At 49.3% G+C, this 15,635-nt stretch overlaps 1 protein-coding gene across 4 annotated transcripts in view; it reads left to right on the top strand.

Moving 5' to 3' along the window:
* Window positions 1-15,635, top strand: part of MTUS2 (microtubule associated scaffold protein 2) — a 319,619-nt gene that overhangs the window by 289,989 nt on the left and 13,995 nt on the right. For all 4 annotated transcript variants that reach the window (XM_040979842.1, XM_040979840.1, XM_040979841.1 and 1 more), the window contains 2 exons: window positions 6,897-7,111; window positions 12,886-12,991. In XM_040979842.1, coding sequence (XP_040835776.1) covers window positions 6,897-7,111; window positions 12,886-12,991 — 321 coding nt within the window. The remainder of the gene's footprint in view (window positions 1-6,896; window positions 7,112-12,885; window positions 12,992-15,635) is intronic.

Raw genomic sequence — 15,635 nt, 5'->3', positions numbered from 1 at the left:
CGGTATATAATACTATAGTCTCATTGTATTTCAATGAAAGTTGTTATATATAAAGCACCCCTGGTGACATTAAAGGTAGAGTAACATTTCCGCACCTTTGTCAGAGGCCATAGATCTAGATGGCTCTCTTCAGTTCAAATCTAGTACTGTACCTGCCTCTTTTGAAAACTTATTCAAGAGGCACTTGGGACAACTCTTTAAAGCAAATTGATTTCCCTTGCCAAGTCGTCTCCTACCCACTCAACTCCTACCCATGAACTGCGGTTGAAATTAAACTTGTCTTGAGTTCCAAAAGCAATTTTCCTGTTGTCTCAAGAACTGTACTATGTCCTAGTGGTTTATGCTCAAATGTGGACAGATTGGGTTCTCTGCATTTTTTTATGAATGATAGTACAAATACAATTTAAATCTTGTTTAATTTATATATATTGTCCATATATGTCTATGCATAGTGTGTGAGTGCATTGTTCCTTTTCCATGTTCAGTCATCCAGAACCATACAGTGGATTCTCATTTTGCTTTTGCTTTCAAATTCATGCTTCAAATTAGAAGTGCTGTGTTCTCTCAACCAGCCCTTATGCTATTGGTTTTTAAAGACTGAAAATTTTTATATCCTCAGTTTCCTAGGTCATGGGGATGAACTAGGGTGGGGTTGGGCCCTCATTGTAACGTATCCAGTGTTTTCACAGGCATAGAAACAAAGAAGGAACCCATTAAAAGACTCCAGATGTTGTCTGAGGTTGTTAAATTAGCTTTCATTAATCTCAGTGCAGAACATCAGAATAGATGCATTGTTGAGGATTTACCAGAGGCAAGAAGGTATTTATTTCTTGAGGGACACTTTCATCTTTCCTCTTTCCCCTGGTGCCCCAGCTGCTCTTATTTTCCAATAACTTCTGCAGGCCTCAGGCATCCAACCCAGGGGTATCACAGGCATCTAGGTCTCACCTTGCTCGTCCTTTATAATAGCAGCTGGGAATTTGGGAACTGGAACTCCATGTGTAAAAGCTGATTATTTTGCCACTTTATGGACCAAAAAAAGGGAAAGACTGAGACCAACAGCTCATGTAAAACAGTAGCGCAGCTCTGGGGTGGTGCTAGGATGAAAGCCACGCAGACGGAATCCCAAGTAAATGAATCCGTGTGCTACAGTGAAGTTACACTGCTACAACTGTGAGTAAAACTGAAACGTCTGTCAAATACCAGAGACTTTCCCCCAGTCCAGGCTTCTCCTTATACCATGATGGTCATTTTTAAAATCCTTTGATTCATGAAGAATGCCAATGAATAGGGTTTTTTAAATTATTTGTTTACTGATTGAGGGTGGGGGAGAAAAAAGAGCTCCAAGCCTTTGGCTGTCTTGATACCTGCCAAGACTGGCAGTAGGCCAAGGTCAAAGTCAGGAGCTCGGAATTGAGTCTCCAACATGGGTAGCAAGAACCCAAATACTTAACCCGTCAGCCCTGCCCCCAGCATCTGCATTGGCAATAAGCTAGAGTCCTGGCTCCAGCTACAATAGGAAAGGTAGGTATCCTATCCCGTGTCTTAAGCTGTAGATTCAAATGCTCACCCCAGCAATTTTATTAAGTACCTGTGGTTGGACCTGGTGCGATGGCTAAATCCTCACCTTGCAAATGCTAGATCCCACATGGGCACTAGTTCGCATCCCAGCTCCTCCGCTTCGTATCTACCTCTTCCTGCTTGTGGCCTGGGAAAGCACTGGAGAATGGCCCAAAGCCTTGGGACCCTGCACCCATGTGGGAGACCTGGAAGAAGTTCCTGGCCTCTGGCTTTGGATTGGCTCAGCTTCAGCCAGAGTGACAATCTAGGGAGTTAACCTAGGGATGGAAGTTCTGTCTCTTCCCTGTAAAACGGACTTACCTTTCCAATAAAAATAAATTTTTTTTAAAAAGAAACTTAAAATCATATTGCATCATCATGCCTTGGACTTCAGAATTCATTACTGACATAATTTCATTATCTTTACCTTTATTCCTTTATCTTTACTTTTACATTTATACTAGTTATCTACATCCCATGATACTTAGGATTTCCCTGGTATGTTCGTTTATTTAACTAGCTTCCTCTTTTCCTCCAAAAATTTGTGCTGTTACAGTAGTCAGATATTTTTGTGCATATGTGAAATTGTTGTGTAAATGGCATGTCATTTCCTTTTTGTCATTCTTGGAAGTCATCTGATTTTATTTATTTCTTTAACTTTTTGATTATTTCATTCCATCTATACTTCAGGACAGTCAACTTACTGCCTTGGTTCTCTAGAGTGCAAGATAATGACATAATGAGAAAATTTTCACATGACAAAAATTTCCAAAGATAAATAACGTTTTTACACTTGATCTTAGCCAAAAGGCTGAGAATCGATATACTTAACATTTTTATTACTATTTTCATTTGTGTTGTCTGTGCTTAATACATCTCCAACTAAGAAATGGCAGGCATGAGTCTCAATGTCCTGTTGTATCCATGTGTGTAAAACATGTGAAGATGGGGTCTCCTGCTTTTGTCAGCATGTATTTTCACCATTATTATATATAATTTTATAGAATTTAAACTGGAACAGATTATATAGATTTTTCTAGTTTATGTGGAATGATTACATAGAATTTTGAAACTAGAACTGAGGTTTCCTTGTTACAAAAATATTTCTTATTACGTTGCATTTTGTGACAGTTTCATAGGCTCTGTGATTCCCCCAACCCCTTCCCAGCCCTCCCCTCATGGTCGATTCCTCCACCTTGTTGTAGTATTATAGTTCAAATTAAGTCAAGATTCTTTATTTGCAAACATACCAAGCAGAGAGTCCAGCATCTTATTGGCCAGATAAATTCAAAAATATTTTAAGTGTCTCTGAGCTATGAGGATCTGTCATTTTTATTTTTTCATTGTTTTCTCACTCCTTTTTTGATGAAAACTTTGCTGAGATGTGACACACTTTGCCATCCACCAATCTCAAGTATACAGTGATGTTCAGTCATTCAGTTGTGTGGTTGTTTTAGAACATGTCACACTCTAAAATCACATGATGTTTTAGCTGTTACCCCCTTCATTAAGCTCCCATGCTGGTCAATTTCATCTGCAAGCACTTGGATGGGAAGCACCAGCATCGAGTCTGTTCTCCAGCAGCCCCCTGGCTGCCAGTTTCCTGGACATTTGCTGTGTCTTCAGGGTTTTGCTGGAATGTTACATTACAGATGAAATAGTCTTCCTGGCTTCTGCCTGCAATCTGCTTCCTTCCAACCGTACTGAAACTGTACTGACCATCTTTTGGGTTTCCTGCCCCCCTCAAGTCTCCTCTGAACTCCTTTACAGCCTTGTTTCAGATACGAGCAAACGTGATGTCTCTGCTGTGTTTTCTTCCCCCCACCAGGCCATGATCAGCTCATTCCAAGCTGCTTACACAGGGACACCCTCCACGCACAGTCCCCTGCACCAAGAAGTCCTTGTGAGGCTTGCCCTTGCCTGGTACTTGCCCAGCAGAGCCCACATATTTCTCCGTAGGATAACTGCCTTCTCCTGACAGAATCCTTGCTCCTCTGCTTGTCTCACTTGAACTCAATCCATCAACCATTATTTTTTCATGGATAGTTCATGGTCTTTGTTCTAATCACATCCCCTCATCCTGGGATGAACCACTTGCAGTCCCTGGATTCTGACAGCTTTTATCACTAGCTTCAGTCACTGGTGAAAATCCTGATGGTGTTCCTGAGCTGAGCACAGTGGGGCAGGGACTTTGGGGAAAACTGGAACCAAAGGGGGACCACAGCCTCTGGGAACAAGTGTTACCTTGCTGCTGCTACCAGACCTGACCCTGGCTTATCCGTTACTATAAATGGAATTCCTTCAGTAGAAGAGATAGGATGACCCCAGGCTGCTCCCTCACAACCTCACCAGCAGGGTCTGTAAAGACTCAGACTAAGTTTGCCTTTCCTACTGATCTTCAGCATCAATCCACATGGCATCTTATGGCCTGTGGTCAAAAGCTCAGTGCCTCCTCAGCCCTTTGTCCCTCAGATCTTGCCTGGAAGATGTATTTGTAGCAGGTGTGAGGTCACTATACAGATGGATGAGAGATAGGTGATGTGATAGAGATGATAGTTATAGGTAGGTACATAAAGTGATAGATATTCAGGGCACTGCCTAGCATATTTGACTCACAGAATGGACCATTTTTTTATATCCCCCATCTGCACTGTGTTGTCAACATCACCCCTGTAATGATCAATGATGCACATTGTTCTGCTGGTTCACCTTAAAAATAACTGAAGAGTCCTATTTTATGAGCATTATACTGTTTTGTCATACAATCAAAAATTACAGTGACTTCTGATTTTCCTGCCACCCACATGTAACCACAGTGTCATGAGTCAAAGCATGACGAAGTCTGCATGGCCCCTGCCTTTCTCCTTCAAAGGTGTCAAGGCCTGAGAGTTAAGGACAAGGCTGAGTGGCAGTTTGCAGAGACTTCAAGAAAGGACAGCTCCAGGCAATGTATGAGAGCCTGAGCACTGGCGGGCTCTGTTGTGTATCTATGATATGGGTTTGACGATGGTTTGCAATGAGAAGGCCCTCCTGCTCTGTAGGGAATAGGGTTGAGGAGTACAAGGTCAACACCATGTTCTACAACCATTCAGGGAAAACAATCATTTTGCAATCATGTCCTTTAAGTAAAGAAGGACTTCAGCAGTCATTGTAGCATTTGTTCAAAACAGACCTACCGAGGCCCAGGCGCTATGGCCTGGTGGCTGGGGTGCTCATCTTACATGCACCAGGGTCCCATATGGGCACCAGTTCTAATCCCAGCAGCCCCGCTTCCCATCCAGCTCCCTGCTTGTGGCCTGGGAAAGCAGTTGAGGACAGCCCAGAGCTTTGGGATCCTGCACCCGTGTGGAAGACCTGGAAGAGGCTCTTGGCTCCTGTCTTCAGATTGGCACAGCTCTGGCCGTTGCAGCCATTTGGGGAGTGAATCAGTGGATGGAAGATCTTCCTCTCTGTATATCTGACTGTCCAATAAAAAAATAAATCTAAAAAAAGACCTAGCGCAGGCTTTTCTGGAAGCAATTTTTCCTGTTTAGAATTATTAACTCAAGGCAATAATGAGCAGCATAGAACTTGGGAAGTCAGTTAGGTTTTTGCTTTTAAACTTTCCACAGGAGTGGGAATTTGGCACAGTGCAGCCCACCTCACAGGGCCTGCTTGGAGTGCCATCTCTGCTTCTGATTCCAGTGTCCTGCCCATGTGCGCCCTGGGAGGCAGATAGTGGCTCCCTGCCACTCATGACGGAAGACCCACACTAAGTGCCATGCTCCTGACGTCAGCCTGGCTCAGGCCCCGGCTGTTGTGAGCATTTGAGGAGTGATCCAGGAGAAGGAAGCTCTCTTCGTCTCTCAAAGTGAAGATGAATAAATGAAAATGTAACAAATACACTGCACAGACACTGCCTTTCCTTATTGTCTACACATGGAGCTGCCTCTGTCCCAACCTCAGCACTCCCTGGCTGTACTGCCAGATCAGAATCCTTCAGGACTGCAGGAAAGTTGAAGGCCTCAGCTAAAAAGTTCATGGGGCACATTGTTGGACTGCCAGGCAACCCATTCCAACAAGGACATGGTGCCTGTATGATGTCTAGTGAAGACATGGCTCATTTTGCCAAAAGAAAATCCTGAGTTCCTTCCTCATACTGATCAAACTCTTTAGGGCTAAGAAGTCCTTGAATCAGCTGTCTCTGCAGGTCAGGCTTCCTCATTCAGGTGTTGCCATGACCTTTAATTACTTTGGGTTATAGTCCAGATCATCCCCATGTTCTTCCTCCCTGGGTGTAAGTTACAACGAAGCGGTGTATACGGTCTCAAGTAAATGAGACCGGAGTAAGAGCTCAGAGCAGGAGCCGTGTCTAAAGCTACAGCCAGGTGGCTGCTGGCATTAGCTCCTGCCCTATTGGCAGCTTGCCCTTGGTGATGAGGGGCTGAATGTGAAAGGGCACAGTGACACCTCCTTTCCCTGGTGCTTCTGGAACAACTTGGCAGAGCAAGACAGAGGACCCTGAGGATAATGACAGTATATACAGGAACTCCTCCTTTTTGAGAATATTCCACTTGCACTGCAGCCAGGATGCAAGGATACAGTACTTGTGTGATATCACAGATGTCGGTCCCCATCCCCATCTTCTGTGGCTGCCAGCAAGCAAAGCTATCTAGTGATCTTCTTACAGTTTTAGAATCTGAGCTTCTGGCTCAAGGGCTGTGACTTCCCTGGGGCACCCCTAGCAGAGAGAGAGGGAGGATTCCTGTCTACTGGCTCCCTCCCCCAGATGCCTACAATGGCCAGGTCAAAGCCAACAACCAGGAATACTCTGGGTCACTCATGTGGGTGGCGGAGACCCAGCTGCTAGGGCGATCGCCTGCTTGCTCCCAGGTCTGCATTAGCTGGAAGCCTGGATCAGGAACCAAAACAAGGACTCCTCCCTGGTACTCAGATGCAGGATATAGACATTCTAATCAGAGTCTTCACCACCAGCCTGAATGTCCTTCCCAAAAGTTTGCCATTTTTGACATCTACCCAGCAGATGTCAAATGAAGTTCATGGATTCTGAGCAGATGGGTGATCCTTGGTGGCCAAAGTCCAACTTCCGCCCTTTCATCATATGGGTGATTCTCTGGGGCTCTCTGGCTCCAGTTCCACAACAGCCAAAAGGGATAAATGCTGCAGGAGGGGAAAGCACTGTATGAATTGTGCAAGTCTGTAGGGGCCAGAGATGTCCTGCTTCTGACACTGACCTCAAATGGAGTCACCATGGAGAGCCCCGGTATACTCAGGGTTGAGTCTCATCGTGCTAATATCCCCAGCATGTTGAGAATGACGTTGTGCTCTCTGCCCAGCCTTCAGCACAGCCAAGTGTGAGAAACTACAAAAGGAGAAGGAGGACCTGGAGCGGCGGTTCGAGGACGAGGTGCGACGGCTGGGCTGGCGGCAACAGGCTGAGCTTCAGGAGCTGGAACAGAGGCTGCAACTGCAGTTTGAGACAGAGGTGGCACGCCTGCAGGAGGAGCACCGTGGCCAGCTGCTGAGGATCCGATGCCAGCACCAGGAGCAGGTCAGTCTGGAGGGAGTCTGATGGAGGAGGCAGGTGGCGCTGGGGAACCAATGCTGCACTGCAAGAAGCCTTGCTTTGTTACAGAGCTGTTCATCAAGGTCACTCTGCAACCTCATCCTTGTTCCTCCTTTCTCTTCCACCTCCCCCTCCCTCTGATCCCTCTGGCCTGCCCTGCTCATCCCCAGGACTTTCACACTTGCTATGCCCCCCATCTGGGAGAATTTTCTTCCAGGTACCACCTAGCTCCTTTTCTCCCTGCTTTCCAGGCTTTTGTCCCCTGCACGCACACATGCACGCATGGCCTCCATGCCTTAGTGGCTCTTCAGCCCTTGTTGCCTTCTAGCATTATACCCACTTCACTGGAGTACCTTACTGGTCATTATGTACCATGTCCTGTGAGGGCAGAGGCAGCGATGAATGAACATGTGTTGGCATAGTTTTCAGCTCTTTCTGTGCACACTGACTCATGGAATCCCAACACCCTAGTGGGTAGGATCCATTCTAACTGCCGTGTTACAGGTTACAAAGTGGAATCCCTGAAGTTAACTACCTTGCCAGAATTCACAGGGCCACCCATGGAAAAGCCAGGGTGGGGTTTAAACTTGTGTTTGAGAAGTTTGAGTTACAGAGAAAGGCGACAGAGGGATCTTCCGGCCTCTGGTTTACTCCCCCAGATGGGCCTCAACAGCCAAAGCCAGGCTGGTTTCAAACCAGGAGTCACAAGCTTCTTCTGAGTCTCCTATGTGGGTGCAGGGGACCAAGGACTTGGGCTATCTTCCACTACTTTCTTAGGCATGTTAGCGGGGAGCCGATTCAAAAATGGAACAGCCAGGACTCGAACAGGTGCTTGTAAGGGATGCTGGTGCCACAGGCCAAGGCTTACTACTAAGCTATGGCACCAAAGTAGAATTTATTCTGGCTTCTCACATCACTAAGTTAATATTCTCTGCCAGGTGTTCTGCAAAATCTTTGGAACCTAGAATTATACCCGCCCAAGAGCAAGTGCAAAGTATGTCTTTGTTGAAGGAAAGATTGAATGGCGGTAGTTCACCTAAAGCCAGCAGTCTTACTAAAGAAGGAAATTAAGTCATGGGAAAGCTAGAGAATAACTCCCAGAGAGACTGCCAGTGGGCATGCAGGTAAGGCCCATCGCATGGCCCATGCCTTTGCCCATCATTCTCATGACATTCATGAGGGCCAGACAGAATGTAGCAGCAAACTGCCCCCGCTTCATGAGAGCTGCTGCTTACAGCTTTCGGAAGTGTTGCTAAGTTCTGATGCCCTGCTGCCCACCTTCTAGATGGCGTGTCTGCAAACAAATGCTGTGCCTAAGGAGAGTGGGGAGCTGCAAAGAGCTCTACCTCAGGGGACTCCCAAGTTAATGCTAACGGATCCCTCCTTACCAAGGCCTTCTCAAGCTACTTCCAGGCTGGGCATTGTGACTCCCAGAGGGCACAAGGGACATTTCAGAACAAAAAGTACTGTTGGTGCCATAAATGTCTCATTTCCTTGCGTTTCAATCCATGGAGCAGCATCTCGGGTTAGTCATTCCCTTTCTCTAGAGCTCCATGAAAATCAGACACCTCCCTGCTTGAGATCGTGTAAAGAATGAGAAATACGACCGGCTACGGCTAGGGTTGGCTGCAGGTGCCGAGACGAGAAGCGAAACGCCAGCACCTTGCCTCCCGTGCTGTGTTTATGTGGTGCTTATACATCACTCTTTGTACCTGCTGCTGTCTGCAGCTTCTTGCTTCAGAGCCTTTGCATGCATGTCTATGTGTATTCACCAAAGACCTGATAGGAGAGTCTGGCCAGTCATGAAGATGCCAGGAGGTGGAAAAGCAGGGAGGTGGTAATGTGCAGGCATATGCAGGAGGCCTCGAGAACAAAGGTTTAATGGTGATGTCACAGCATTGGGCCACTGCCCGAGAGAACCATGTCCACTGGTGGAGTGCACCCTGTAATTTCAACAACACACAGGTGCTCGAGAACACATTCTCACTTCTTGCAACCTTTTGGAGGTTGCAGACTGGGAGGCATTAGAAGAAAAGAGGCCCCTGAGGTTTCCAGCTGAGACTGAGTCACATAAACTGCAGATTCCAATAATACGATCTGACTAGCACCAGCCTCATAAATGAGTAGCCTGACCCTTGATTTTATAACCCTCAGTAACATAGCACCTTGCTTTGCATAACTACTCTGTAGTTCTTGGAGTGACAGCCACCGCCTGAGGACATACCCAGTCATGAAGTGGCACCTGATTCTATTTCAGAAGGGCTGAGTCCCACGAGGGCTCAGTTCTGCCCTTGATATCTTATGTTCGCTAAAGCCACTTATTCCTTTACTTGTGTGCAAAGCACACAGATTGAATACCTGCTGCCCACAAGATGCTGTGACAGACACCAAGGTGTATAACATGTGGTCTTGCCTGTTCTCCAGGGGGAATTCAGAGACAGGTGCCCAGGGAACTGTGATACTGGGCAAGAAGTAAGGTCTAAGACCCGTGTGCTTGATCTCCAACAGTGCAAGGAAGTGATTGCTGGGTGGGGCCTGACTTAGAGCTAGGTGTGAGCATTGAGGAAGTGCAAACACTTGGTCAATCAAGCAGGGGGGCTGGTTAAGAATGAGCAACGAGAAGGTGAGGAGGCAGTCCTGTATTCCTAGTGAGTCACTGAGATATGGCCAAGCTCTTATTTTGAAAGTACAATTATACAGTTGTTTAATCAAGTTCCCATGCCTTCTGTGTCAGGCTACCTATTAACAATCCAGTTGTCACAGCTTCCCTTTCTCAGAGCATACAAAACCAATTTTCCCTATACTCACACAAGCTTTCTCCTTGCCACACATATGGTTCCTTGCTCTGCAGCTTGTGGTCCACTTCCTGGCTGCCTTTGTTTCCCAGACATGAGCAACTGCAGAGCTGGGATTCAAGATCACGTGTGTCACCTGTGACCCCATCCCTCCAAGACCCTATGGCGCTTTGTCTGATCCTGTGACCGGCACGTCTGCTTGTTCCGGATGCATTAGAGACTCTGCAGTGATTCTACCTCCCTGGAAAGTGCTCAGACCCTGTGGCTTAATGTGCTCTCAAATCCAGAGCATTGTTTTTGCCTTGAGCTAGAGAAATCCTTCCAGACTAGAAGGCAGGAGTAGCATCGCTGTGATTAATCCTGATGCAAAGAGGCCATGCTGTCCATCATGCACTATATGGCAGACTCACAGCTGCCCCTCAGTGGAAACCTACTAATCAAATAGCAGGAGGTCCCAGAAGCCCTTTCTCTACATCACTGGGAGGAGGCAGTGCAGGGGAGATTTGGCCCATGTCAACCCCTGTCCATATGACAGCCTGCAAAGGGGGAAGAGCACAGCACAGACAGGGTGAAGTGAGGCTGGGCTCTCGGAGCACCTCTGGGCAGCTGCTATGAGCTGGTGTCCCCAGGACAGCACAGCAAGGACAAAGGGAGGGTTTCCTGACTGGCTGTGCTGGAAAGGGGACGCTCTCTGCCTCTTTCGCTGTGAAGACATTACATATCTGGGATGGGACCCAATGTGAGTGTGATCCGGCATGGCTTAAGTGAGCATGGAGGAGACTGTACAGTACAGAGCCTGTGCTTTATTTTAAATGTACATCTTCTCTGGGCAAATTGTCACAACTCCAGATAATTGCATTTTGCAGATGGCTTCAGGAAGTCGATCCTGCCGCTCCATCTTTCCTCTCAGAGTGGCGGTTTAATCCTTTGCCTTGCTGTAACTCGGCCTGGCTGAATGGCAAGCAGGCAGCTGCGGGGATGGAATCCTGTCTCAGAAACAGCTGTTTTCCCAAATAATGACTCTTTGATGGGCACCCCAACACCTCCTCCATGGCACAGTCCAGATACTGGTCCAGCACGTTTCTAAGGGCCCCACCGAGGCTTCTAGGAGGTGGTGGCAGCCTGGGACCGATAGAAACTGCCAGGAGCTGATAATGGTCTACTGACTTTTGTCTTCAGGGTAGAGCGCAATAAAAAAGTGATCTTGTTTTCCCTGCCTTGGTTCGTCTAAATCCCCTCAAATGCCTTCAGAAGGCCTCAAGGCCTTCTCAGGTTTGCAGTTTGGCCACTTCGCAAAGGTAAAACAGTGTTTTCGGAAGAATCCAGGCGCCAGGAGATATCCTGGGAGAGTAACGCCAGGACAGGTCAGACGGGCTGAGGTAGATACACCCTTTCTTGTTGGAGATGCATTTCTGAACACCGTGAAGATGCATGAAAATTTACCAAGGAGAAGGGACTATTGTGTTCAGATACTGGCTCGTGGATTCATACCGTTTTATTCCAGAAGTACTGGACATTCTTCTAGAACTATGGGAGCAGAAAGTCGGGACGTCAGGATTCTGTTCATTGAAGCTTCCCAGAGGCTGCGATGACATATATAGTCCCCCTACATCACCCTTTATATTGAGCTGATGTAAACACATGCTTACCAGCGAAACAGAAAAGCATATATTTCACCATGCCCCATCAGGGCATGTCCACCTCCTGGTACATGTGGGATTCTTCTGGAACTTGGCCTTTCCATACATAAATTGCCAGGAGTACTGGAGATGTAACAGCCCAGTCAATTAGAATCACCCCAAAGACTCAAGATATTTTTATATAATACAGAACTGTAATATACCTCAAATAGGCATTTCCATGATTGTGTGCTCTGTATGGGTTTAACTGGCACCATCATGAATAAAAAATATTTCTTTTGAAGTCAATGATTTATTTTTCCAACAAATGGAATCATTTTAGATTTCCCTTTGCACCTGGCTTGGATAGATCAGGTGGCCTTGCCTCAGGGACAGGAACAAGATCCTCAGTGCTGGTTGTTCCTCTGACCAGGGAAGAGGCAACAGCAGTGTTTTATTGTTGTTAATTTTCATTTGGGAGGGAGAGAGAATGTGCAAGGGAGAGCACGCTTCCATTTGCTGGCTCAGTCCGTGATAGCAAGGATCTGGAAACTCAATCCAGGTGGCTTTGTCAATCACTTGAGCTGCCACCTGCCAACTCCAACTCCCACTCCCTGCCCCAGGATCTGCATTAGCAGAAAATTGAAGTCAGGAGCAGAGCTACAAAGAACCCTGGCACTCTGACATAGGATGTCATGTCAGAACCACTAAGCTAAACCCATAACAGTGGTCTGAGGAAGCCTTATCTTTGGGGTCAAACTGTACCCCAGTATCACAGCCGGGGGTTTACTTGTTTTTGGAAAGAGTTCACATCTAAGCTTTGGGTTTTTTTTTCCTGTGTAGAATGGGCATATAACTATTTGGCAGGGAAGTGGAAGAACATCTAGCAAGTGACTTCACAGGGTCTAGTTCCCCCATCTGTACTGTGGCTCCCACTGCTTGTGGAATCCACAGGACTATCCTATAGAAAGAACCACTTATCTACTCAGATTGGCATATGGAGTAGGGATGGGAGGGAATAGGAGATGGCCCAGAATCCAGGCCCAGGGCACCACATAGGTGCCTCAGCAGCCACACCCTTCTTGGGACCCCATCTTCCTGTAAGGAGCCAGGTGACAGTGCCCTCACTGACCCTGAAACTGCTCTGTCCCCAGCTGATCTAAGCTTCCTGCCTAGGCAATGGGCTGAGAGGGACTGTTGTCTTTGCAAAATGAGCCGTCCTTGACATTGGGGTCCCTGGCCTTTCCCTCTCATTGCACTATCCTCAGTTTGAGGTGTGGCCAGGCTCTAGCTGACATCAGCTCCCCAACTCTCTGCAGACCCGGTAACTGTGACTCCCCCTCAGGTGGAGGATATCACCGCCAGCCACGAGGCCGCTCTCCTGGAGATGGAAAGCAACCACACGGTTGCCATCGCCATCCTGCAGGACGACCATGACCACAAAGTCCAAGGTAACCGTGGCTCAGCCTGGTGCCCTGTGAGCAGGGGTGGAGCTGTGCAATCCCAGCCTTTGCTGTCAGAGACAAGGAGCTTTCCTGTGCTTTAGTCCTCTCCTGGGCACTCCGTCCTTCCTGCTGCCTCCTGTGAGTTGGTTCCTATACACAGAAGGAAACCAAGGATTCAGGTAAAGGGTCTTCCCTCCCAGGCAGTTGTGCTCAACCTGGCCCAAATATCAAGGTCACCCTGGGGCGTTTCACTGAAAGGCCAATCACAGCCATGTCCCACTCCCGGAGGAATGCAACATGGTTGGTTGGGGCTGCAGCCTAGGCATTATATGAGGACTGGTTAAGGCTCCCTGGATGACTGCACAGCCAAGCCCAGCTCAAGACCGCTCTTCCAAAGTAGGCCTGGCAGTGGTGGGCTTGACCTTGTTTTCAGAGCTCAAAATGCAGGGTCCAGTGCGACTGCTGTTCCCACACACGTCGTTCTCAGATAATGGCAGCACCTCCAAAGTAAAGACACTGCCCCTAAACCACACGGTGGGTGTTAAGCCAAGATCTTTCTGATGACCTTTGAGTAACCTTGCGTTGTCTTTGAATCCTTAAAGGTTTGAGGGTTACAACAGAGTTCTAATACAAGTTCCCTTGGTGCCAACAGCTTTTTCACACAGGCATGCATTTCTAAGAAATATGTGCAATTTGTTCCTCAGTTTTTTCTGCTCCTGCCCCATTCCCTGCTCTGGGTCAGCCAGGTATTAAAGGCTGTGCTCTGGCCTCTGCCCAGCCGGCTGCCTCTGGGATCTGGTGGCCAGTGCACCATGCAGTCTGAAGGCCAGAGCTGTATTCCACCCGCAACCACATGTGCTTACACCCTTCTCTCCGCTGCCTTTCCCCCCATTGGACTTGACTTCCCTTCCCTCCCTGGTGCCGCTTTTCCACCTTCCCCTCCCTGGTGCACTTCCCTTCCTTCCCGCCCTTCTTCCCCTCCCTGGTGCTGCTTTCCCGCCTTCCTTCCCCTCCCTGATGCCACTTTTCTTCCCGCTCTGCTTCCCTTCCTTGCTTCCCCTCCCTGATGCCACTTTTCCACCTTCCCCTCCCTGGTCCCAGTTCCCTTCCTTCACGCCCTTCATCCCCTCCCCGGTGCCGCTTCTCCTCCCCTTGCTTCCCCTTCCCTTGCTTCCCCTTCCCTACCTTCCCCTCCCCGGTGCCGCTTCTCCTCCCCTTGCTTCCCCTCCCCGGTGCCGCTTCCCCTTTCCTTGCTTCCCCTCCCCGGTGCCGCTTCCCCTTTCCTTGCTTCCCCTCCCCAGTGCCGCTTCCCCTTTCCTTGCTTCCCCTCCCCAGTGCCGCTTCCCCTTTCCTTGCTTCCCCTCCCCAGTGCCGCTTCCCCTTTCCTTGCTTCCCCTCCCCGGTGCCGCTTCCCCTTCCCTACCTTCCCCTCCCTGGTGCTGCTTCTCCTCCCCTTGCTTCCCCTTCCCTACCTTCCCCTCCCCGGTGCCACTTCTCCTCCCCTTGCTTCCCCTTCCCTACCTTCCCCTTCCCTACCTTCCCCTCCCCGGTGCCGCTTCTCCTCCCCTTGCTTCCCCTCCCCGGTGCCGCTTCCCCTTCCCTTGCTTCCCCTCCCCGGTGCCGCTTCCCCTTCCCTTGCTTCCCCTCCCCGGTGCCGCTTCCCCTTTCCTTGCTTCCCCTCCCCGGTGCCGCTTCCCCTTTCCTTGCTTCCCCTCCCCGGTGCCGCTTCCCCTTTCCTTACTTCCCCTCCCCTTGCTTCCCCTCCCCGGTGCCGCTTCCCCTCCCCTTGCTTCCCCTCCCCGGTGCCGCTTCCCCTCCCCTTGCTTCCCCTCCCCGGTGCCGCTTCCCCTCCCCTTGCTTCCCCTTCCCTACCTTCCCCTCCCTGGTGCTGCTTCCCCTTTCCTTGCTTCCCCTCCCTGGTGCCGCTTCCCCTTCCCTACCTTCCCCTCCCCGGTGCCGCTTCCCCTTTCCTACCTTCCCCTCCCCGGTGCCGCTTCCCCTTTCCTTGCTTCCCCTTTCCTTGCTTCCCCTCCCCAGTGCCGCTTCCCCTTTCCTTGCTTCCCCTCCCCAGTGCCGCTTCTCCTTTCCTTGCTTCCCCTCCCCGGTGCCGCTTCCCCTTTCCTTGCTTCCCCTTCCCTACCTTCCCCTCCCCGGTGCCGCTTCCCCTTTCCTTGCTTCCCCTTCCCTACCTTCCCCTCCCCGGTGCCGCTTCCCCTTCCCTACCTTCCCCTCCCTGGTGCCGCTTCCCCTTCCCTACCTTCCCCTCCCTGGTGCCGCTTCCCCTTCCCTACCTTCCCCTCCCTGGTGCCGCTTCCCCTTCCCTACCTTCCCCTCCCTGGTGCCGCTTCCCCTTTCCTTGCTTCCCCTCCCCGGTGCCGCTTCCCCTTCCCTACCTTCCCCTCCCTGGTGCTGCTTTTCTTCCTTCCCACTCTGCTTCCCTTCTTTGCTTCCCCTCCCTGGTGCCGCTGTTTCTTTCCCGCTCCACTTCCCCTCCCTGGTGCTGCTTTTTCACCTTCCTGCTCTGCTTTCTCTTCCCTACCTTCCCCTCCCTCGTGCTGCTTCCCCTCCCTGGTACTGCCTTTCTTGCCATTTTTTCCCTGTACTTTTCTCTCGGTAAGTCTTACTCTTTTTCTACCACTTTTGTACTCCT

This window comes from Ochotona curzoniae, unplaced genomic scaffold, assembly GCF_017591425.1.
Source record: "Ochotona curzoniae isolate NIBS_2020 unplaced genomic scaffold, NIBS_Ocur_1.0 contig_3332, whole genome shotgun sequence".
Taxonomy (NCBI): Eukaryota; Metazoa; Chordata; class Mammalia; order Lagomorpha; family Ochotonidae; genus Ochotona; species Ochotona curzoniae.
Note: the sequence above shows the minus strand (reverse complement) of the source record. Positions and strands in the feature narration are given on the sequence as shown.